The sequence below is a fragment of the Bubalus bubalis genome, chromosome 1 (assembly GCF_019923935.1).
Source record: "Bubalus bubalis isolate 160015118507 breed Murrah chromosome 1, NDDB_SH_1, whole genome shotgun sequence".
Lineage (NCBI taxonomy): Eukaryota > Metazoa > Chordata > Mammalia > Artiodactyla > Bovidae > Bubalus > Bubalus bubalis.
The window spans coordinates 144,804,825-144,830,247 of record NC_059157.1 but is presented as its reverse complement, the minus strand read 5'-3'; the positions used below and the strand labels follow the sequence as shown (position 1 = coordinate 144,830,247).

The following is a 25,423-nucleotide window of genomic DNA, read 5'->3' as shown; positions in this document are numbered from 1 at the left end:
CAACTCTGGCACCAATTCTTCTAGAACCAGGTGATGGAGCAGATGATCCTCCCTTTGCCTCATGTATCCTCCCTGTTATGACAGTGCATTTATGTTACTGTGCATGTTTGCTAAGTCACTTCAGTCATGTCCAACTCTCTGTGACCCTGTGGACTGTAGGTCACCAGGCTCCTCTGACCATGGGATTGTCCAAGCAGAATACTGGAGTGGGTTGCCATGCCCTCCTCCAGGGGGTCTTCCTGACCCAAGGATTGAACCCACATCTCTTACTGTCTCTTGCATTGGCAGGTGGGTTTTTTACCACTAGTGCCACCTGGGAAGTCTCAAATTACCACCCCATAGCAGAATTAAATGTTTTGTAGGTCTTGATTTTTTTTCTGTCAATTTTTTTAAAGTCAGTTCTCTCTCCCATCCTAGAAACACAATAAGTGTTTGCAAAAATCAAATCCAACTGAAGATATTATTCTGCCCTGAATACCTTAAAACCTAATAGGAGAGCTAGACCAATAAACACAAACAACAAATTTATAAACATAATGTGTAAATTCTAGGCTAGAAAACAAGACCCAGATAAACAGCCAATAAGCATGTACAAGTGTGTATGTGGAGTACAGTTCCAATATTCATTCCATATTAAGAAAATTTTTAAAACATGATTAATATGAATACTGAAGGATGATAAATAAGATATTAGTATTAAAATTGAATTACTAAAGTTCATTGTTCATGCATGCATGCTAAGTCTCTTCAGTCATGTCCAACTCTTTGCAATGCCCCCCACCCCATCAGATTCCTCTGTCCATGGAATTCTCCAGGCAAGAATACTAAAACTCATTAACTAATTCATATTTATTCCTTTAATAACAATAGGAATTATCATTTGAGGGTCACATTTTATATAAATACTTATTTTTCCAAAACTTTAGCTGATGTTTGTTTATGTTAATGAAAGACTGTTTGAAACTATATACATTTTTAGCTAGAACTATATGTGCACTTTATTTTAAAGTTGTATATTCATAATATATAGCCATATATTTCTTAGTCTACATATGAAAGTTAAGGTAATCATAACCCCAGTTTTTTTTCTTTCTGGCTAATGTACTTAACTTGTATAACTTCCCATGATAATACATTTATGTAGAAAGATTTCTGTTCTCAAGGAGAGATAGCCATTGAATATCTAACAAACAAAACCAAGGGTTTTTATAATAGGTGATCATTTACGTCTATTATTTAGTACATGAGGGCTTCCCTGATGGCTCATTGGTAAAGAATCTGCCTGCCAATGCAGAAGACGCGGGTTCATTAACTGGGTTACAAAGATCCCCTGGAGAAGGAAATGGTAACCCACTCCAGAATTGTTGTCTGGGAAATCCCATAGACAGAGGAACTTGGCAGGCTATAGTCCATGGGGTTGCAAAAGTGTAGGGCACAACTGAACAATAACAACAATTTAGTATATGAACGATGTATCTTAACTCTAAAGGAACCATTTACTTTTAAACATTAATCTTTAAATAACTAAATCTGATTTAAACTCTTATCTACTGACCTTTTATCATTAATTTTGTATTTTCCCTTGTATTTTATAAGGTATTCTTTTTGATGATATCAGAAATTCAGTACAGAATTAATGCATCTTTTACTAAATTCTATGAATTAGCTGTAGCATTTCCTCAAATGTTTAATTCTATGAGGATGCAAAGTTATTTGGTATTTTAAAAGAATTCTAAATGACTGCTTAATAAGTATCATATATTGTAATTCAACCGTATTCACTAGAAAATGTGGCCTCCAGGTCCTGTCCACTGAGAAATTGAATGCGGCAGCAGAAGAAAATTAAATTTTCATTTTCTAAGAGATACTCTTCAATTATGAAATAGTTTAGCTTGCTTGCTTGCTCATATTAATGCCTGTTACTAAACTAGGCACAGTTAATTACCATGTATCCATTTTGCCAGAAGTACTACCAATTCTCCTTCTGCATGGCTAATGCATAGAGTGGGAGGCTAAATAGCTACATAAGATAAACTGGGTTTCCTTTTTTAAGAGATTGACTGTTTTCAAATGCCAGTGTGTCAGTAATAATCAATGGGAACCATCCACCCTTCCATTTTATAGCTTTAGGACCCGGCAAATGTTCATTGAGGGTAATGATTAGGGTAATGATTTATGTGACTTTAATTTTAGCAAAGGTAAAAATTTTCTATAGTTGTGTTCCAGCTTTACTCAAGTGCCTGTCTTAAAGGGCTTATACAGCTTGTTTGTTTGTTTGTTTTTTCACATGAAGACATTACTCTAAGAATTGAACTTAGTATTTCTGAATTTGCCCACATTCTGGTTCTATCTGACAGGTATTTACTTTCTATTATATCAGGTTTTATACAAATTGATTTAAAATGCTTTCCTTAAAAGGCATAGGGTATTTGGGGGTTGGGGGAGAGTGGAAGAGGCAATTACTTTTGTATTGTTATTTTTTTTTCCCCTGAACAATAAATCCTACAGGAATCAGATGCTGAATTGAAATTACATTTTTATCCAAAATACAAGAATCTGTTCAGAAGAGGGTAAGATTTCTATCTCTATGTGATATTACCAAATCCAGTGAAATACCACATGGGATTGCCAAATATTCTTCCAATTTATCCATGTTAGAAAATATAATTTGGCTACTATATAAAATATATATTATTTATATATGCATAATATATGTAAAATATTTAAAAGCACTGTGGAATAATGCCTGCCCTAAAGTAACTATCATGTAATTATTATCTATTATTATTATTGTTTATTTCTAAGTCCTAGTATTTATCTTATGTTAATCTATCTTTATACATACTTTTCTCTAGGTAGGATTTCTAAAACCTGATTCTAATGAAATTGCCATCTTCATTATATATTTTTACTTTTCTGTTTTTACTGATACAGTTTAGGTATAAAAAGATTTTTCTAACATCAGAATCAAATCTCTATTTGGAATGCAGATGGACTGGCTGTAGTTTATTTCCACTCTGACCTTTGTAGTCTCAGATTTTTCATTTGTGATCAGAGTGCTAGAAATCAAAGGATAAGTGGTTCTCTATTTTGTAATGAGAAACCATCCTGCTACTTTGAAATGCTTGTCTACTAATAAAGCACTTCAGTTCCATGCCTTAAAAGAAAACCGGTGCATAAGCCATCTGATTTTGTTCTTTAACATGAATGCTTTTATTAGATTTTTCTACAAAGGGTTTGATTGATTCTTACACATTTTTTTTTTACAAATGTCCTTATATGTAATATATATTTGTTCTTTTCTAACACTTGCTTCACATAATCTCCAGTGTTTCTGCCCTCCATATACCTCTTTAATTTATTCAGATATAATAGAAAGTTGCAAATATAAGATTACATCAAATGCCTTTACAAAAACAGCCATGCCTTATAGTTTTAAAAAAAGCAGTGTTGCGGCTTTTTATTTTTAAAACCAGTGGGTGAAATGTAAGATCTTCCTGTAGCTTGTTTGTCTGTTTCTAAAGAAGCCATTGTTGGAATTATGGTGATTAGTAGTGGGGGTACTTTTCAGTCAGGAAGATCTCAGCTCATATCTTTATTCTGCCACCTACTAGCTGTGTGATTAGGGCAAGTTGCTTGGTGGGCTGCAGTCCATGGGGTCACTAAGTCGGGCACGACTGAGCGACTTCACTTTCACTTTTCACTTTCATGCGTTGGAGAAGGAAATGGCAACCCACTCCAGTGTTCTTGCCTAGAGAATCCCAGGGACAGAGGAGCCTGGTGGGCTACCGTCTATGGGGTCGCACAGAGTTGGACACGACTGAAGTGACTTAGCAGCAGCTTAGTGTTGTTGAACTTCAGTTTGTTCTTCTGTGGAACAGAGATAATAATACCTATCTCATAGGACTGTGTGAGATTATCACAGGGATGATTAAATGAGATTCTAAGCATAAAAGAATTTGCACAGTGCCCAGGACATAGTGGCACTAGCGCTAATGGTAAAAAACTCTCCTGCCAATGGAGGAGATGGAAGAGATGTGGGTTTGATCCCTAAGTAGGGAAGATACTCTGGAGAAGGAAATGAAAACCCACTCCAGTATTCTTGCCTGGAAAACCCCACAGAGAGAAGAGCCTGGTGAGCTACAGTCCATAGGGTCACAAAATATCAGAAATGACTAAAGCGACTTAGCACTGCACTGCACTGGGACTTGTAAACACTCAGTGTAAATGTTACACATAGCTGCAATACAGTAAGTACTGTTAGCAGTATCTGCCCTTTATTTCATGCCTCCTGCATGATAGCACTGTCCTAAGACATTTGGAAACCTTATTTAATCTCCTCAGTGATACTGTGACGTAGGCATTATTATTGCCATTTTCCGCATCCCAAAATCGAGGCTCAGAAATTAAGGAACTTGCCCCAAATCAATCTCTATCAAATACCATCTTCATCTGAACAGCCTCAGAAGTGTGAAACGAAGCTGGTTTTAAGAAGTAAAAAGGATTCCTTACTGACATCTTCCTTCACGTCCCTATTTTAGGCAGATCAGGATATACATACTACCTGGACCATATCTCAGCTCTGCCACTTATTAGCTATGATCCAAGGTGGAGCTCCCTTGGTGGCTCAGCAGTAAAGAATCTGCAATGCAGGAGACCTTGGTTTGATCCCTGGATCAGGAAGATCCCCTGGAGAAGGAAATGGCAACCCACACCAGTATTCTTGCCTGGGAAATTCCATGGACAGAGGAGCTGAGTGGTCTACATTCCATAGGACTAAAAGAGTCAGATACGACTTAGTAACTAAACCACCACCATCACAACTTAATCAAGTTATTTCATTTCTCTGCCCTTCAGTTTCCTCTAATATTAACTGAAGATAATAATAGCTACCTCAAAGGGCTGTAGTGATATTTAAATTAATCTGTTTTTATTGATCTATTTTATACTGTTGGAAAAGTTTCTATTGTATAGTAAGCTCCATCTGTGACCAATAAGTAAATGAACAAATAAATAAATGACAAAGCATACACAGAAAACACTTTAAAATTTCACTCAAGCCATTGAATATATTCTGCAGTATATTTTCCTACTTATCCCACTTATTATTTTCACAGTCACTATCTGCTTTTTGTGGTATCAAAGTAAACAATGTATAAGTGCAAGTTAAACTGTTGGATATAGACAACATTTAGTACTTAGTTTGATATGTTTGCTATACATTTACTCATCTGTTGGTTTTCTCCTGATTATTACTCCTGTTTATAGCAACCATTCTCTTGTCATTCTTCTTAAAACCAGAAAATCAAAAATGATGCTAGTATAACATTTAGTGACTATTACAGACTTAGCTTTTTAAGGACACAGCCCATTGCCTAAAAACTTACATATTTATGATCTGTTTTGATTAGAAGGTAACAATACTTTAAAAAGGAAATAGTACTAACCAGCTGTTTTCACGTTTTATAAAAAAAATTAATAGAAAGCCTTTGCTTTTAAAAACTGTGGTTGTTTATTAATACAGTCATATTTGGTCCATATTTTTCACTGGAAATATTGGTGATACGATGCATTGATTTAGAAGAGATTCCATATTAAGACCAACATGGCTTCCTATTTATTAATGTAATACTATTCTGTTATGTTATTCTTTTTAATACTCCCTCTTTTTACAATAATAACCAAATGCTACATGCAGTCAAAAGCCAGTTTTAGCATAATTTATCCTCTATAAAATAGACTTTTAAAAAATCAACATATCTAACATTTTATTCTTGTCCTAGGTAACAATATGCTGTAACTAAATACTTCTTCCCCTCTATGTTCTCCAGGTTCACAGTGGAACAGGAAATTGATTTAAAAGATGTTTTGAAGGCTCTTGGAGTAACTGAAGTTTTCATCAAAAATGCAAATCTGACAGCCTTGTCTGGTAGGAAATAAACATCAATTAAAAAAAAAATTCCAAAAAGCTTTTTTATAATGATGATGGTGAAGCCTCTGTTTATTACAGAGTTCTGGGGTAAAATATATTTATCAATTGCCAGATAAATATAGCAAATATATTTAACTTCTATAAGAAAATTATAAATACAGTCATAACACTAAATTTATGTTATTCTGATTCATGTCTTATCTTTGACAGTAGATTATATTCTCCAGAAGACCTCTCTTATACATCTTTGAATTCCCCATAACATCTGACAAAATGCCTTGTAGATAATCAATAGATGTGTTGATTGAATATCTCAATGTATCTGGTTATAATAAATCATGTCCATGGGGTCGCAAGAGTTGGATACAACTTAGCGACTAAACTAAACTACTATAATAAATCATATAGTAAAGAAAGAAGGCAGAAAGGATAACTGAGTACCCACTGTGAGAACTAGATGTTTTAAAAAGAATACCTGTGAGATGATGTAAATATTGTCCTGCTGCTGCTGCTGCTAAGTCGCTTCAGTTGTGTCCGACTCTGTGCGACCCCATAGACGGCAGCCCACCAGGCTCCCCCATCCCTGGGATTCTCCAGGTGAGAACACTGGAGTGGGTTGCCATTTCCTTCTCCAATGCATGAAAGTGAAAAGTGAAAGTGAAGTCGCTCAGTCATGTCTGACTCTTCACGACCCCATGGACTGCAGCCTACCAGGCTCCTCCATCCATGGGACTTTCCAGGCAAGAGTACTGGAGTGGGTTGCCATTGCCTTCTCCTGAATATTGTCCTAAGTCTTCAATGAAAAACCATGGTTTTGAAGAAATAGCTTCAAATATACTTGGCATATTAGCTGTTGAGTAATTTATTTTAAATATCCCACAGGAAAACAACCAGTTAAATTATTTGATTTCCTAATTTGATCAGGATAAAAATATTAACATATTAGTAATAGTTCTGTTAAGGTACTTAGAAATGTACAATTCTTTTGGAAATACTTTAAAGCAACCAATTCTAAGATACTTGTGAGTATAAGTCTTAGATTAGATAATTATTTTCTATTATTTCTATAGAACATGGGAAATAATCCTTTTTCTGATGAGATAAAGACAGATATATATCAAGAAAAAAGATACTGAATATGTAGGGCTTCTTTATATGCAATTTATTGAATCAAAGTCTCCAACTATAGAGAGAGTAGAGGTGATAAAAAAAAAAAAATCCTTAGCCTTTCATGTGTTTATAGGAAAGAATTTAGATTTTTCTCTCCTGAAGCAGCAACCTATAGAAAAATCAAGCTGACTGAATAATAGCTTCTCAACCTGGAGTGTGAATAATAGCTTCTCAACATGGACTGAATTTAGAAAAGTGGATGCGTCCACCCCTGAAATTGCATATAGGGGTGCATGCGTGTGTATGTGTGTGTGTGTACAAGAGAGAGAGACAGGGCAGAGATAGCAGGTGCATAGCTTTCAAGAATTTCTCAAGGAGTCTACAATGAAAAAAGGTTTTATCCTCCCAGGTTTTGGCTTGGGAAGATTGTTTTCTAACCAGCATTCAGCTTCTGGCAATGAGATGATACTGATGTATTCAATACCACAACTTCTACCCGTCATTTAGACAACTTACATCCCAAAACACTAATAGAACTTTTCTACATGCCTACTATATAAATGTTCCTGTCCTCACGAGAGAAGTGAATGTTCCCTGAGGAAAGGTCCTCATGGCTTACATCCAGGATCCTAGGGCTCTGAACTTTTGAGTAGGGTTGTCAAGAAGATAGGACTGGTGGAGATTCAGAAGGTAATGTGTACATTGTACTTGAGTCAGAAATATATTCATGGTTCGCGCATAGGATAATTTAAAGTTCTTACGCTCCTTTCCTTAGGAATTCAGATAATCTGTCTGCTATACTGGCCAAATTCCAACTGGATAATTATATTTTGCTTTCTTACCATTGCTCTATTTTCGGTTTGATTAATGATTCCTCACTGTCTCACCCAAACATCTACGCAGTTATTTCACACACACAGAATATTTGCTGCTTTTCAGTCCTGAGGGAGTATCATTGTAATGGCAAATCAATTATTGTGATCAGTGTGGCTTAAATTTTTTCACATATCTGGAAGGTTTATAAGGTAATATTTAATTGCCTTTACTGTCAGGGACAGTAGAGCATAAATGTACATATTAGTGCAGATTTGAAATCACACTAGTCTTTTTCAGAGTTCATATAGTCTATAGTGGAAAGTCTCTGCTCTTTGAACAAGCCTCCATCAGCATTGAATTTGTCTCAGCATCCTGCTTGCAGAGGCATTCCCAGTACTTGACCCAGGGCTGACACATAGTTGGTACACAGTAGACATCTGCTAGGCCTTCCCTGGTGCATTGCAGGAGATGTAGGAGATGTGGGTTCAATCCCTGGATTGGGATGATCCCCTGGAGGAGGGCATAGCAACCCACTCCAGTATTCCTGCCTGAAGAATCCCATGGACAGAGGAGCCTAGTGGGCTGCAGTGCATAGGGTCACAAATAGTTGGACATGACTGAACTGATTGGGCACACACAAGCATCTGCTAGAGGATAAAACAAGGGAGAGAAGAAGAGAATAGGTTTATCTGGGGCCACCTTGTCTGCTATATTTCTTGTATCATTTAACTCCTTAAAATATCAGTAAGAAATCCAGGATTGGCCTCAAACGCTACCCAATTGAGATTTTCAGGATAACTGATCCAAGGTTAACTTCTCAAGCTTTCAGTGAGAATTCCTTGATTCTTAAATTTCCAGTTTTGCCAGAGTCTTGGAAATCCTGGCATACCAGCCACCCCAGCTAATACATTCTTCATTCTCTTTCTCTCTCTCTCTCTTACAAATATACACATTACCTTATAAATCATTCATTCAGAAACCTTCTAGTGACACAGCTATAAAACTTGCCTCTCCATTCCTCTAAATTCAATAGCATTTATTCCCTGCATCATTTTGGGGACACCATATGCTCTGTCTTATGTGGTTGGTGTCCTTTTCACATGTATACTTCTTTTCCCCAAATAACATGAAAACCTTGCTGATTAAAATGTTTATGACACTTAGTAATCCTCACAAGTACCTATGAAAATTATAAACATGTATTTGATTACTACTTTCTGCTTTAATGAAAATTTCATGGTGTTTAAGTTATATAAATTAATTATATTCGGTGCCACATCTATTCCTTTCATTTAACAACTCTTAGTAAGGCAGATATGGTGAGCAAAGTACTAAGTCATAAAAGTGAAGAAATGATTATGATGTTATACCTTTGACTGTGTGGATCACAATAAACTGGAAAATTCTGAAAGAGATGGGAATACCAGACCACCTGATCTGCCTCTTGAGAAATTTGTATGCAGGTCAGGAAGCAACAGTTAGAACTGGACATGGAACAACAGACTGGTTCCAAATAGGAAAAGGAGTACATCAATGGCTGTATATTGTCACCCTGCTTATTTAACTTATATGCATAAAGTAGTAATCAAATACATGTTTATAATTTTCCTAGGTACTTGTGAGGATTACTAAGTGTCATAAACATTTTAATCAGCAAGGTTTTCATGTTATTTGGGGAAAAGAAGTATACATGTGAAAAGGACACCAACCACATAAGACAGAGCATATGGTGTCCCCAAAATGATGCAGGACTGGAAGAAACACAAGCTGGAATCAAGATTGCCGGGAGAAATCTCAATCACCTCAGATATGCAGATGACACCACCCTTATGGCAGAAAGTGAAGAGGAACTAAAAAGCCTCTTGATGAAAGTGAAAGTGGAGAGTGAAAAAGTTGGCTTAAAGCTCAACATTCAGAAAACGAAGATCATGGCATCCGGTCCCATCACTTCATGGGAAATAGATGGGGAAACAGTGGAAACAGTGTCAGACTTTATTTTTGGGGGCTCCAAAATCACTGCAGATGGTGACTGCAGCCATGAAATTAAAAGACGCTTACTCCTTGGAAGGAAAGTTATGACCAACCTAGATAGCATATTCAAAATCAGAGACATTACTTTGCCAACAAAGGTCCCTCTAGTCAAGGCTATGGTTTTTCTACTGGTCATGTATGGATGTGAGAGTTGGACTGTGAAGAAAGCTGAGTGCCAAAGAATTGATGCTTTTGAACTGTGGTGTTGAAGAAGACTCTTGAGCGTCCCTTGGACTGCAAGGAGATCCTACCAGTCCATTCTGAAGGAGATCAGCCCTGGGATTTCTTTGGAAGGACTGATGTTGAAGCTGGAACTCCAGTACTTTGGCCACCTCATGCGAAGAGTTGACTCATTGGAAAAGACTCTGATGCTGGGAGGGATTGGGGGCAAGAGGAGAAGGGGACGACAGAGGATGAGATGGCTGGATGGCATCTCTGACTTGATGGACGTGAGACTCAGTGAACTCCAGGAGTTGGTGATGGACAGGGAGGCCTGGCGTGCTGCGATTCATGGGGTCGCAAAGAGTCGGACACAACTGAGCGACTGATCTGAACTGATCTGACCTGCTCTGAAGAAACACACAGACTTGTGAGGAGAGAGACATAAACAGCTGGATTTAATTAAGGGAGGAGTGACAAAAATGTTTTATTGTAGAGTGGTTCTTTTTTAAAAAATAATTTTATTTATTTATCTTATTTTGTCTGTGCTGGGTCTTCATTGCTGCGTGCGGGCTTTTCTCTACTGCAGGGAGCAGGGGCTAGTCTCTAGTGGTGGTGCGCGGGCTTCTCATTGCAGTGCCTTCTCTTGTTGCAAAGCATGGGCTGTAGGGTGCACAGGGTTCAGTAGTTGTAGTTCACGGGCTCTGGAGCACAGACTCAACAGTTGTGGTTCACGGGATTTGTTACTCCGTGGCACGTGGTATCTTCCAGGATCAGGGATCGATTTCCTGTCTCCTGCACTGGCAGGTGGATTCTTCACCACTGAGCCACCAGGGAAGCCCCAGGCTGTAGCTTTTAAGGTATGCAAGTCCATGCAGCCCTGTGGGCCCACAATTACAAACACTGCTGATCTCCAGACCAGATCTCAATGTGTCCCCGGGTGAAAGTTTGCAAAAATCAGGGCTTCAAGGGAGTGAATAATTTCTTTCTGGGGAGGTACCAACAAGTTGTGGTGAGGCCCAGGGAGGGCTGAAGGAGGGTGTCTTCCTACCTACATCCTCTGTGAGCCTGTACATGGAAACACACCTGCAGCCTGTCCCTCAGGTTGAAGCTCCAGGACAAGGCAATGAGCCTTTTTCGCAGGCAGACTGGAGTGGCTTTAATTTACTGTCTATGCAGTGCCCTGGGGGTAGGAGCCTCACAGAACTATCTCTCTGGTTGTTACAGTTTGAGGGGGAGGGCAGAAATGCAAACCCCTCTGGCCACAAGGACCAGGCAATTAAGGGGCCTCCCTGAATGGACTGTGCTCACTCCCCGGCTTTAGTGATGCAGGTGAAGAACACTGGGGGAAGGGCACACCCCTGCCTTTAGAAAGACTGGGAACGAGCTCAGGGAATGGGGCACACCCAAGACCAGCAAAGCTGAGCCTGTGCAAGCAAGGTACAGGGAGAGAGCAAACACAGAACTCATCCATGCCACTTCTCTAACTGCTGCCTTTGTGCTGAATTCTGGAATAAGCGAGACCGTGTCATTTAAAAGGAATGTCTCAAGTCTCCCCAGCCCCTGGGTCCTCTGGACATAAGCCCCTTAGGTTTCCAAAGCCAGATATTTGGGGATCTCATCTCTGCAGGGTTGGGTGAGTAGCTCTGGACCAGAAATCCCTCCCTACTGGGGGTCTTTGCACAAGGGTGTGGGATTTTTGGTGAGACTGATCCTCTGCCTCTCCTACCTGTCTCCATGAGGCCCTTTGACTCACTGTGGCCCCTCCCGTTGGTCAGCTGCTTATTCATTCTTTTCCAGCAGTCATTGTTCCATACATAGCAGTAGATTTGGTGTCTGTGGAAGCAGAGTTCAGGATTTTGCTCCGTCACCATGTTAGACCACCTCCTCATAAGTATGCATTTAAGCTTTGAAATGAGCAGAACATTATGACTATCTTAGAAAATGATAGCAGTTGTTGCATAAAGGACAGAGGCTGTAGGTGAGAGAGGGCTTTTCACTTCATAGGCCACTGTATTTGGTTTGGAAATTTACCTTGTGTATGTATGACTTCTTTAATACTCTTTGGGAAAGAATCTACCTGCTAAAGTAGGAGATATAAGAGAAGCAGGTTTAATTCCTGGGTCAGGAAGATCCCTTGGAGAAGGAAATGGCAACTCACTCCAGTATTCTTGCCTGGAAAATTCCATGGACAAAGAAGCCTGGAAGGCTGCAGTCTGTGGGGCCCAAAGAATCAGACATGACTGGGTGTACACGCACGCATTTAAAAACTAAGAAAATCTTTAAAAAATAACATTATTAGCAGAATTTATAAATTTGAAAGCACCCAGAAAACAATTCGGTACTGTTGGGATGCTGTTACATTTTTAAATCATGTAATGAAAATTTTATCTTTCTTCAAAAATAGTCCATGTGATTTAGCAGTGAACAGCAACAACAAAATACCCTGCTTCACATTCTCTTGCTTCTGGAAAAATTGAGTGACTTGAGAACCCTTTGCTAAGACCCCTTGAATCCACTCTTTCATTTTCTGTTCCATGGCACCTACTTTCATTTCAGACTCTCATTACTGCTGCCCTGGACTATTTCAATAGCCTCCTAAACGGTTTCCAATCTCTCTTCCATCTAATCTGTCTTATCTACCACTGCCAAGATTAATCGCCTTAAAACTCACTCTCAGATCATTCCAGTTCCTGTTCAAAGCCTCCCTTCAGTCTGCCGTGCACTATCCACACTTCTCATCAGGACATTCAGGCCTCAGCTCCCTCCAGCCTCAGCTCCATCTAATTCCTTACAGACAGCTTGTGCTCCAGCCAAACTGAACACTCGCTCGGCACCCCACATCGCCCCAGCACCCCATTGTTATGAAATCTCTCCCACCTGAAATATCTTTTGAACTGAGCCTCAGGTCAGATATCCCTAACTTTAATAAGTCACCATGATTATACCAACCAGAAGCTACCACTCCTTAACTACTACAATATTCTCTTATTTTTCTCATGTCACATATCATATCTAATCTCCTAAAATTATTTATGTATTAGGTATCCCCTGCCAGAATTTAAGCTCCCCCAAATTGATCCTTATGTGTGTTTAAGAGGCACCCAGCACTGTTGATTTCTGCTTTGTACTGTCTGAATGAAAGAACAAATAAGATGAGACGCTCTGTATCTGTGGTGTTTATTTTTTCACCTCTGTTTGATGTCCATTACTTTTGACGCTAAATTCCATTAACATAAAACATAGTAAAGACTCATATAATAAACATGGAACCTAGAGAGTGCTGAGAATCATTTTCTTCTCAGGCTGTATTTAAAATGCTCATCTAGTTGCAGTGAGGATCCGGTTATAGAGTAGGGCTATTTTTGTAATGGAAATGAATGTCAGCATTTGGATTAATAGATAATCCTCTTGGAAGGTATAAGGGGAAAGAGAAAGAGAGTACTAAATCCTTCAGCACAAAGTATGAGCTTTAATAAAGGACCCAATAAAATAAAGGAATTAAGAAGACACAGCAAAAGCCATATTCAGGTCAGACTCAAGTACGTGGATTTGTGCTTCACTGACTCTTACAACCTGCCCTTGTTTGTTCTCTTTCTTCTTCTGCCTGTAAGTCAGAGAGCTGCCTTTCTCTTCCAGCTATAGTTCCAACTGAAACCATAATTCCACTTCTCCCCCTACGTTTTTGCCTGGACTGTTGCAACAGCTGACAAAGTTGATCTTCTTGCCCCCAGCTGATTGCTCACCCAATTCATGCTTTCCAGCTGCTGCCACAGGTATCTGCTAAAATCAGAGCAGTCGTGTCCTGTTCCTTCTGAACGAACCCCAGGCTCTCTAGCATCATGATCCAAGCTCTTAAGATCGAGCACATTCCCTGCCACTTCCCTCCTCCTATAGCCCCGGCTTCAGTTGGACTTTGAGGTCATCACCACTGCTCCTCTCACCTTGCAAATATAATTCCTGACTTGGGAATGGCCTTGTCCCCTTCTCCAACTTTCACTCTTCTACTTATTCTTCAAGAACCAGTTCATATATCACCGTCCCTGAGCAGCTTCCTGGACATCGTTTCCTTCCTAGATGGTTTTTCTCTCCGTCATCTGAACTCTGATAGTGCAAAGTGCTATCAGAGTTCTACTTTTCTTTAGATTGTTTGTTCTCTTACCTGTCACTAAGCCAGGAGCTCCTCAGAAGCTGTCAGAATGTGTCACAGATGTCTTTCTGTCCTCAGAGCCCAACACAATGTGAGAAGCAGGATAGATGCTGGGTGGCAGTGAGCCCTTAGGAGATGATCCTGGGCCCTGCCTTGCTCCAAGTTGGGGGCTTCTCTCGAGGCTCTGGCCCTCCTCGCTCCCCATGCTCCAGTAACACAGGCTTTTTCTGGGTCCTTGAACACACCTGGCTTGTACCTGCCTTGCACTAGCCTTTCTCCCATTTTACCGGAAACTCTGCCTTCAAGTCTGTCCAGCGCTGACTCCTCTGTATTCTTTAGGTCTCAGCTCAAATTAATCTCCTTAGACAAGCCTTTCTTAACATCTGATATCAGGTAGTTCCTCTTACCTGCCCTAGTCACAGCTAACCCATCACTTTATCTTATTTCTTATACTTAATATACCCTGAAACTGTGGTCTTTCATTGATTCGCTTTTTTAAAAATCATCCTTGTTATTTAATGTCTGGACTTCCGAGGTGACTCAGTGGTAAAAAGTAAAGTGAAAGTGTAAAGAATCTGCCTGCTAATGTAGATAATGCAGGAGATGTGGGTTCAATACCTGGGTCAGGAAAATCCCCTGGAGTAGGAAATGGCCACCCACTCCAGTATTCTTTCCTGGGAAACCCCATGGACGGAGGAACCTGGCAGGGTTGCATGGAGTCGCAAAGAGTTGGACACAACTGAGCGACTGAGCATGCATTCATTTAATGTCTGCTTTCCCTCCCAGGAAGGAACTATTTAGTGCATCATAGTATACCCAGTCCATGGGGTCACGAAGAGTCAGACACGACTAAGCGACTTCCCTTTCGCTTTTCACTTTCATGCACTGGAGAAGGAAATGGCAACCCACTCCAGTGTTCTTGCCTGGAGAATCCCAGGGACGGGGGAGCCTAGTGGGCTGCCGTTTATGGGGTCGCACAGAGTCGGACACGACTGAAGCGACTTAGCAGCAGCAGCAGCAGTATACCCAGTTCATCAACAGTATCAGGCACACAGGTGCTCAGTACATGACTAAGTGAATGAGTGAATACATAAATGAATATTTGCTGGTCTATCACAAAATCTATGCGGAAAAACAAACAAGCAAACACTATTCCCACCTTGAAGGAGCTCAGATTCTTAAAAGCTTTCTAAAGGTCGTGGGTGGGACTGAAGCTCAAAATATTTTAGCAGCTAAATTACAGAGACAGAGACGTTTTTGGTACCCCAGGGTTCTGTTATGGAACTCCGTTCATTTTGTTATTTTAAGCCTGTCCTTGGTGACGCAGCAATCTATTTAAATTGACTGTTTAGGAACAGTGCCACGAAGGAAGTAGTGGCATCCTCCTGTATGAAGGCCAGCCTGCCAGCGTTATGTCCATCGCAGACACTCAGAGCCTCTGGTGCCCTGAACAACACCTCATGCAAGCAAGGTACTCAATAAATATTTGCTCTGCGGCTGAATGAATACCTTAGTATTTTGCTCTGCTTTTTTGGGAAAAGCTTGTATTGTCTCCCAGCTCTTCTCTGGGGGATCTAGGGTTTGCTGCCCTCTTCCCATCTCATCCATTGTGAAAAGCCTTGCACCGTGCTGCCCGGAGGAAAGCGGGACCAGTTATTTGGCAGCAGTGTCTGCAGTGACCAGAAGACTGCTTGGGAGCAGTGTGTGGATTTCTTTTTTTTTTTTTTTTTGGTGTGTCTATTTCCCAATGGTTTCTTTATTTCCATTTTTAGAGAACAGTTATCTTTTCTCTAAGCAATAAGATAAACTCATCGGTGTGAATCTCCTTTAACTCCCCTCACATAATGATTCCTCAAATACCTGAGTGGCTGGCAGTGTGCCTGAAATTGGGGATTGAGACAGAAGATGAATAGCACAGGAAGGTCCAGGCCCTCAGGGAGTAAGTGTCTGGCCTAGTAGGAAAGATGGCCTTGATTGACACATAATTACACAAGAGTGAGCAGTATAGGAGGGCAAACAATGAAGCTATGAACTTGCCTGTATTCCTGCATGACCTTATCTCCTTCTGTGATGTGCTGGCAGCGTACTCTTTCTTAATCCATTTACAGCTTATATTTTATTTCAATGTAACGGCTTGAAGTTTGTCCCAAAAGAAAAACTCGGTATTCATGATGTGATTTCTCACTTTTTACATGTTCTCTCCTACTTGTACATCCAAAGAGGTGGCATTTCTCTCAAGGTTAAGTGTCCTGAGATCTTGTTTACAACTGCAGAAGCCTGCTGTCTCTGGTGGGGTTGGGACATTAGTTTCAGTCTTTCTTTGCTGTCTTTGAAATATATATGATAACATTGGTGGTTGAGTCACATTCCCTTTGTTCTTCCACTCAGTTAGATTTTCTAAGTCTTCTAGTGTGTGTGAGGTCTTTGTAGTCTTTCTGTCTCTCTGGGACTGTTTTCCATCTACTCTGGATTAGTGTCATATGTTTTATTTATTATAAGAATAGACTCTATAACCATAATTGTGAACAGAATTGTGGTCATGGGGCCTGTAGAGTGACAATACCCACGGTCTTACTATTAATATATGAAACAATTAACCCCTTTCATTTGGGCTTTCCTAGTGGCTCAAACAGTAAAAAATCAGCCTGCAATGCAGGACACCCGGGTTTGATCCCAGGATTGGGAAGATCCCCTGGAGAAGGGAATGGCTACCCACTTCAGTAGTCTTGCCTGGAGAATCCCCATGGACAGAGGAGCCTGGCAGGATATAGTCCATGGGGTCACAAAGAATTGGACATGACTGAGCAACTAACACTTTCTCTTTCTTTCATTCAACAATTACTAATGTTGGATTGTGGGCTTCTCTGATGGCTCAGTGGTAGAGCAGCCAAGCAGGCTACACAGTCCATGGGGTTGCAAAAGAATCACACACGATTTAATGACTAAACAACAACAAAATGTTGAATTAAATACTGGTAAATTACACATTACCAGAAAGCTCCCTCTACTTAGGTTAGTTCACCCCTTAGGCTCACTAGATGCCAGAAGCCAGGGGCGTTAAGAGGAAGGACACAATCCTTGCCTGAAGGAGGTGGAAAATCCACTGAAAGAGAGAGATAACAGTATAAATATGATATATTATGAAGGCTTAAATAGAATTAGATCCTGGCTTCAGAGAGAAAGTGCTTAGTTCTACTTTAATGGGGGGTAGGAATCAGAGGAGAGCAGAAAAGTCCTGGTAGTGTTGGGAAAAATGTGAAAGTGTTAGCTGCTCAGTCGTGTCTGACTCTTTGTGACCCTATAGACTGTAGCCCACCTGCCAGGCTCCTCTGCCCATGGAATTTTCCAGGCAAGAATACTGGAGTGGGTGACCATTCCCTTCTCCAGGGGATCTTCCCGACCCAAGGATTAAACCCGGGTCTTCTGCATTGCAGGCAAATTCTTTACTTCTGAGCCACCAGGGAAGCCCAGGTAGGGTTGGGAGCTGAGCCTTAAAAGAAGATTAGTGTCTGACTGTACAAGGGTTTAGGGAGTTTCCAGGGAAACAGACACAGAAGTGATAAAGTGTGGTATGCTCAAGCCACTGCAGTTCAAAAAATCTGGAACACAGTGTGTAGAGTGAAGAATGCTAAATGAAAGAGGCAGAGTCAACCTCACGAAGGCCTTCATACTGCATCCTGAGCAGGCATGTAGGTGTGTGATATACTGAATGGGAGATGGGAGGGCGGGCTAGCAGGTTAGAGGATAAGGGTTAAGTAGGGGAGTAGCAAAAATTGGTTTGTGTTTGATGGTCATCCTAGAGGAAGCTTGTGATGTGAACTGGAGGCAGAACAGTTTTAACTGCTAACATCCCCAGAAACTCATTTTAAAAAAGGATTTGTGTATGCTTCTAGGTTTAATTTTCTGATTTTAAAGAATTTTACCTCCATGTTAATAAGTGAGTTTGGTCTATGATTTTCTTTTTTTAGACAGTCCCAACCTAGACAGCATATTAAAAAACAGAGACATTACTTTGTCAACAAAGGTCCATCTAGTCAAGGCTATGGTTTTTCTACTGGTCATGTATGGATGTGAGAGTTGGACTATAAAGAAAGCTGGGTGCCAAAGAATTGATGCTTTTGAACTGTGGTGTTGGAGAAGACTCTTGAGAGTCCCTTGGACTGCAAGGAGATCCAACCAGTCCATCCTAAAGGAGATCAGTCCTGGGTGTTCATTGGAAGGACTGATGTTGAATACTTTGGCCACTTGATGCGAAGAACTGACTCATTGGAAAAGAACCTGATGCTGGGAAAGATTGAGGGCAGGAGGAGATGGGGGATGACAGAGGATGAGATGGTAGGATGGCATCACCGACTCAATGGACATGGGTTTGGGTAGAGTCTGGGAGCTGGTGATGGACAGGGAGGTCTGGCGTTCTGCAGTTCATGGGGTCACAAAGAGTCGGACACGACTAAGCGACTGAACTGAACTGAACTTGTTTAATTTTAATAGCAAGGTTAAGACTACCCAGAGATGACTTAGATTGCTTTTATTCTCTTTCTAGAGTCTGGAATAGTTTTATCTCAGAAAATTCTATCTATTCCTAGAAGATTTGGTTAAAGTTCCCTAGAAAACCATCTAAGCTTGGAGTCTTTACTTTTGAGGGCTGGGGAAGATTCTGTCTACTGATTCAGCTACTTTAATGCTTACTGGACTATTCAGACTTTCTATATTTTTCCTTGATTCAACTTTCTGATTTATGTATGTTTGTAAAATTGTTCAGTTCATGGCAAATCTTCTATTTCAAAGTTATCCACATAAAGGAGCACAAGAAACTTTGAGGGGAAGTGGAAATATTCTTTATCTTATTTGTGGAAGTGGGGTCATAGATATACACATCTATCAGAATTTACCAAATTGTGTATTATAAACAGATACAGTGCATAGTAAATAATTTATACCCCTTAAAGTTGATTAAGCTTCCCAGGTGGTGCTAGTGGTAAAGAACCTACCTGCCAGTGCAGGAGATGTAAGAGATGCAGGTTTAATCCCTGCGTCAGGAAGATCCCCTGGGGAAGGGAATGGCAACCCACTATAGTATTCTTGCCTGAAAAATCCCATGGATGGAGGAGCCTGGTAGGCTACAGTTCATAGAGTTGCAAAGAGTCAGACGTGACTGAATTGACTTAGCACACACACAAAGTTGATTAACATTTATCTGCAGAAAATTATGCCCAGTATTCTTTGTGATTTTTAAAAATTCTCTTCTATGGACACTCTACTGCCACTTTCACACTCAGGGCCATTGATGTGTGACCCTGCCTTAACTGGCAGACTGATAAAAATTGACGGCAGAATCCGAAAATAATATAGCACCATTTAAATACTAAATAGTTAATATGTTTTACTTTCTTGGATTTCAGTGTTTTGCCAACTAAATTGTTTTTACTAGTTACTTAATGCAATTGATATTTTTCTTTTTGTTTGCTAAAAAAGACTAGTTGTCTGGATTTGAGAGAGCTAGTTATACTTGTTTAATGTAAAACTTTATGCCTTCTAATTTTCTTCTAGTTATCAAATGCATTCTAGAAGAAACTATCATAATATGTGAGATGGACTATTTCATAATGCAGGGCTTATATCTTATTGCTAAATACGAGCTGAAGAAGGAATAGATCTATGAAAAGTATGATCAGAGATGCCACCAGTTTGTCTTGAGGCTTATTCAGAACAAGCAGGAGCGTTTCAAGAGGTGTACCAAAAATGTTGTCTAACATCATTTTCTAACCGTATCAGATAATTATGTGTTTTTGAAAGTAGTACTAAGCAGTTTAATGGGAAATCAATTCTGCCTTTACTGAGAGGTGCTCAGCATCAGCAACAAAGCTAATTATCTTAAATTTGAAGTAGACCTTCTGGGATGAAAAAAAAAAGGTACAAACTTGAGTAATCCTTTCTCTTGCTTCCTTGTGCTACTTTTTCTTTTTTCTGTATTTGAGGTACCTCCTGGTTGTTTTGTTTTAATCTTGAAGAGAAGTTGGAAGCCCAAGACTGAATGCTGTTGTATTGTATCATTTTCTAGGGCTCCCATAACAAAGCACTGCAGACTGAGTGGCTTAAACAACAGACATTTATTTCATCATAGTTGTGGAGGCTGAAAGTCCAAGATTAAGGTGTCTTCAGGGTTGGTTTCTTTTGAGACCTCTCTCTTTGAGTTATAGATGGCCGTCTTCTATGTCTTCACATGTTGTATTAGTCAGGGTTCTCCAGATAAAACAGATCCAACAGGATGAACGGATACACACACATACAGATGGCTATGTGCATTTGTGTCTATATAGACATTTACACACACACACACACAGATTGAGATTTATTTTAAGGAGTTGGCTTGCACAATTGTGCAGGAAACGTGGGTTTGACCCTTGGGTTGGGAAGATCCCCTGGAGAAGGAAATGGCAACCCACTCTAGTATTCTTGCCTGTGAAATCTCATTGACAGAGGAGCCCGATAGGCTACAGTCCATGGGGTCACAAAGAATAAGACACAACTTAGCAACTAAACAACAACATCAATTTCCAAATACAGTCCTATTATGAAATCTTGGGGGTTAGAGCTTCAATATATGCATTTTAGAGAACAAATTCAAGCTGCTACTGCTAAGTCACTTCAGTCATGTCCGACTCTGTGCAACCCCATAGACAGCAGCCCACCAGGCTTCCCCGTCCCTGGGATTCTCCAGGCAAGAACACTGGAGTGGGTTGCCATTTCCTTCTCCAATACATGAAAGTGAAAAGTGAAAGTGAAGTCGCTCAGTTGTGTCCCACTCTTAGCGATCCCTGGGACTGCAGCCTACCAGGCCCCTCTGTCCATAGGATTTTCCAGGCAAGAGTACTGGAGTGGGGTGCCATTTCCTTCTCCAAAATTCAAGCTACAACAGCCATCAACTTAAAAGTAAGCATAACTAGAAAGACAATTCAAAGGCAAAAACAGCCCTCCTAATATTAAAAGTGTTATTTAGCCTGAAGATAAAGCGTGTTTTTGAAACCTGAGATAAACCAATTAACTGGAATGGGAAATAACTTTTTAATATATTCATATTTCTACAATCTAGAAGTCGAGTTTGTTTTCCTTTGCCAAGGATATTTATATTATCACAGTAATTAGAGATTAGATTTTTTAAAAATTTCTTATTTTGATTATATGTGGATTTCTACCCATTTTCATTTTATGTTTTTAAGTTTCAAGTTAGCGAGAAACAGATAAGAGTTTTTCTTGAGTTATGTACTAATTTAAAATTGTTATTAAAAACAGAGCCATGTTTTGCTTTTCCTGGCAATATACGAAATAAACGATGGGAAAATTACCAATAAAATGGAGGAGAAAGTTAGCAAGAGAATATAATATAAAAGACAAAACAGGAAATACATCTTCAACAGTTCTCTCAAATCATAAAAGTAATCTTACAACATTACCTCATATGTTTTATATTAGTACCTTATGTCACTTATGTTTCTCAGATCTGTAAAGGGTAAAGTGCTTCCCTATCTCTGATACCAAAAAAAAAAAAAAAAAAAAGCTTCTGTTATCTCTCTCTTTTTTTTTTTTGCAGATAACAAAGAGATTTTCCTTTCCAAAGCAATTCACAAGTGCTTCATAGAGGTCAATGAAGAAGGCTCAGAAGCTGCTGCTGCCTCAGGTGCCAAACTGTGGTCTTCCCAAATCTCACCTTTTCTAGATTTGTATTCTTAAAGCAGTCTTGGGTAGGGGAATGGGAGTCATTTTTAGAACCAAGTCATAAAACTGATGCTGCACTCACTTAGAAGTCAAGCTAATGATGAACGTGCTAGGATTTTCCAAATAGGATATGAAACATGCATTCATTTCAGTGCCCCATACAGAGTAACTCCCATCTCTAATGAGAGGCCGGAGGAGATTGTCAGCTCTGCAGAATAGATTTTCCTGCTGTGCTGTCCATTTAAATATTTAAAATATTTCCCTGCTGCCCCGTTAAACATTTTTCTATTTAATTATTTGTGGGAGTTAGTTCTTAACTTTGTCAGTGAAGAGCTTTGATTTTTTTAAAAGCCCATGCACAAACAAGCAGACATGATAGCATGCAATACAAAATTTTAAGTTAATAATAAAATAATAATTTTAAATGAAAAATTTAAAAAATTTATCTAAATCATGCATCCAAAAAAAAAAAAACCATCAACAATAACAGTAAACGTCCTTAATTATTTTGAACATTCTGATTTCCTTAGTTAAGTAAGAAGGATTTTTCTTTTCTCGTTTATTTGTTTTTTTTTTCAATATCATGTTCAACAGCCATCACCAAATTTTAGAAGGATTTTTCCCTTCTCTAGTAAAATGTAACACATCATGTTTGTACACATTTTTAACCTCCGCATATATTTACCCGTTAAAAGGATCTCATCAGTCAAAATGCTGTTTGGGGGAGGAAATAGAAACAGTAGTCTCAGGCATCAAGAAAGCCTCAAATCTTACATCATTTAATCTTGGCCTTTTCCTGACAATGCATCACCCTGCAGCAAGTATAAAATGATTATCCCACAATAAGGATCTCAAGGGAATTCAGTTTCCCAGCTGTAGGAAACATCATTGAATCTCTCCCTGCTGTATTTTCTCTTTAATCACTGCTGTTCTGGCCACTTGCTAGAACCCTGGTGACTTGCTATGTAAAATACCCATTTCAGATAAAAGAAATGATGATTTGGTAATATAAAGAAACGGGGAGGGGAAAACTAGAGGAGGGTATTTGGTTTTTTGTTTTTGTTTTTTTTTCCACTTTCCTTAAGTCATTTTATTCAAGCCATAAGTATTTGTCTGAGGCTGAGAATAAATTTGTAATAGGCAGAATAAATTAACCTCTGTTTTCGGTGGGGTGATGGGAGGAAACTGAGTGTGTGTACATGTGTGTGTATGTGTTTGTTTTTCTTTAAGATCAAGTAGAGATGTTAGCTCATTTACAATTTTTCTCTCTTTAAAAGTCTTTAAAATCTTGCTTTGTATAAATCATTACCTTTGTGCTGAACATAGATGGTTTGGAGAAATTGCTCATTAGTCCCTGCATCTCCACAGACATGTAATTACTTTCTCTCTGTGCTACAGGAATGATTGCAATTAGCAGGATGGCTGTGCTGTATCCTCAGGTTATTGTCGACCATCCATTTTTCTTTCTTATCAGGAACAGGAGAACAGGTAAGTCTGTTGTAAGAACAGAACTTTATTTATGACCAAAAAGAAATCGTTTGTTAATTTAAAACATATTCCTGCATTTTTATCAGATAATTTCTAATGTTCAAATAATTTTTTAAGTGACAATAATTTATTCACATTCTTATCTTTAAAACATTGCTAATCGTAAGCAAGAAGGAAAATAAATAGCTTTTGTTCAACTCCTTTTTTGTTCACTTCCTACCCAACGCAGGTACAATCCTATTCATGGGACGAGTCATGCATCCTGAAACCATGAACGCCAGTGGACATGATTTTGAGGAACTTTAAATCACTTATTTGAGTAACAAAGAAAACAGTAACTAAGCACATTATGTTTGCAACTGGTATATATTTGAGACTTGTGTTTTACAATATATCTTAAAATAATATTTAAAATAGTTCCTGAAAAAATAATGTATGTAAATTATAAGCCACCTTGTCAAGGAATGTTATCAGTCATCGTGTTTGTTGTGCTAGTATTTAAAATAAAAGTACATAGTGAACATGTGAACAGCTCTGTTTTTCATTTTAGAAGTTGTAGTATATAGATACCTCTAGGTAGAATTTGGAAACAGTGGTACTTCTGGACTTCTTAAGTCTTTCATAATTGTGCAGAAACAAAGCACCAAAGTAAATTAGTGTTATTCACTTATACATAACAACTAGTGAGGTATTTTTGTGGACAACTACTCCACAAAAACTCTGATTGCTGTTTCTCTGAAGACAGTGTATAGTTTAAAATAAAAATCTGCAAACTGAACATCTTTTATGTGGCTCCATGAAAAAACTTGTTAGGAAAAAACTGGGGCTATGCCAACCCATAGCTTATAGCTATAGCTTATTGACTATGTCTTTAAAGATCCACTTGGCTTCATAAGGGTGATATAGATTACAAGCCTGGTATATCACCATGTTTTGCTGCTGCAAGTAAAATCTGACCTACAACTTAGTTCCCCCAAGTCGCCAAGTAAGCCAGATGAGCAAATTAAAAATATGCCCTCTGGTACGTCACTGGAGAATAAACTAGAAAAACTCTGCTGGTACAGATACTGGAAACTGGCAGGTAACAGGCCGAAAGCTGCTCACAGGGATGTTCTTGTTTGTTCTGTGTAAGAGGTTTTCCTTTTTTGAACTTAAAGATCTGTAATTGAAGTATTGCATTCCTTGTTTTTCCCATTGGTTCCTGATGGTTCTGGAATACACTTGTGTTTGAGACCTCTTGAGAGATACGTCCTTTGCGTAATGTTTTGCTTTTATTTTCTAGTACAAATGTTGTCAATTCCAGTGGGGACAGTATCAATTTCTTAAGTTCTCTAGTAAATTATTTTGTTATCCTGTGGCTGAAATAACGGCATTCCTTTGTTGGGGGATGGGTGCATGGGGGAAGGAATAATCTCATCAGATTCCATGAATGGAACGAGACTCATTTAATGCCAAATGTTTGATTCTTTGATTAATAATTTCTGAAAAAGTTTTAAATGTTTCAAAATTTAACAGAAACAGTTTGATTGTGACTTTCTTGTATGTTAGGTATCTTGCTATGATTTGGAGCTGTTAAAAGGATTGATATTATTAACTTGAATTCTGTTCAGGAGAGCTGTGGTTTAGAGCAAGCAGGCCTGACTTTGACATACTGAATTCTAAACTGAGAGGAAAAACTTGAAAATCTGCATTTTTAAAAAGTTCCTTTGGTGATTTTGTTTTACACTAAATCTTGAATATTGCTAAAATAAAGGATACATGTGGAACACTTAAATATTTGTTTGCATGCATGCGTACTCAGTCGTTCAGCCATGTCCAACTCTGTGACCCTGTCGTCTGTAGCCCACAAGGCTCCTCTGTCCATGGGGATTCTCCAGGCAAGAATATTGGAATGGGTTGCCATTTTCTTCTCCAGGGGATCTTCCTGACCCAGGGATTGAACCCACATGTCCTGTGTCCCTTTGCATTGGCAGGCGGATTCTTTACCAATGAACCCCTGGAAAGCTTCACTAGTTGTTTAA

The 25,423-nt window shown here is 39.1% G+C and overlaps 1 protein-coding gene across 3 annotated transcripts in view; it reads left to right on the top strand.

Annotated features, from left to right (window-relative positions):
* The window catches only part of SERPINI1 (serpin family I member 1), an 82,445-nt gene extending 57,269 nt beyond the window's left edge, over positions 1-25,176 (top strand). For all 3 annotated transcript variants that reach the window (XM_044945169.2, XM_006077296.4, XM_006077297.4), the window contains exons 6-9: positions 5,832-5,929; positions 21,790-21,876; positions 23,313-23,402; positions 23,632-25,176. In XM_044945169.2, the coding sequence (XP_044801104.2) occupies positions 5,832-5,929; positions 21,790-21,876; positions 23,313-23,402; positions 23,632-23,708 (352 nt within the window). In that variant the 3' untranslated portion in view covers positions 23,709-25,176. The remainder of the gene's footprint in view (positions 1-5,831; positions 5,930-21,789; positions 21,877-23,312; positions 23,403-23,631) is intronic.
* Positions 25,177-25,423: the final 247 nt, after the last annotated feature.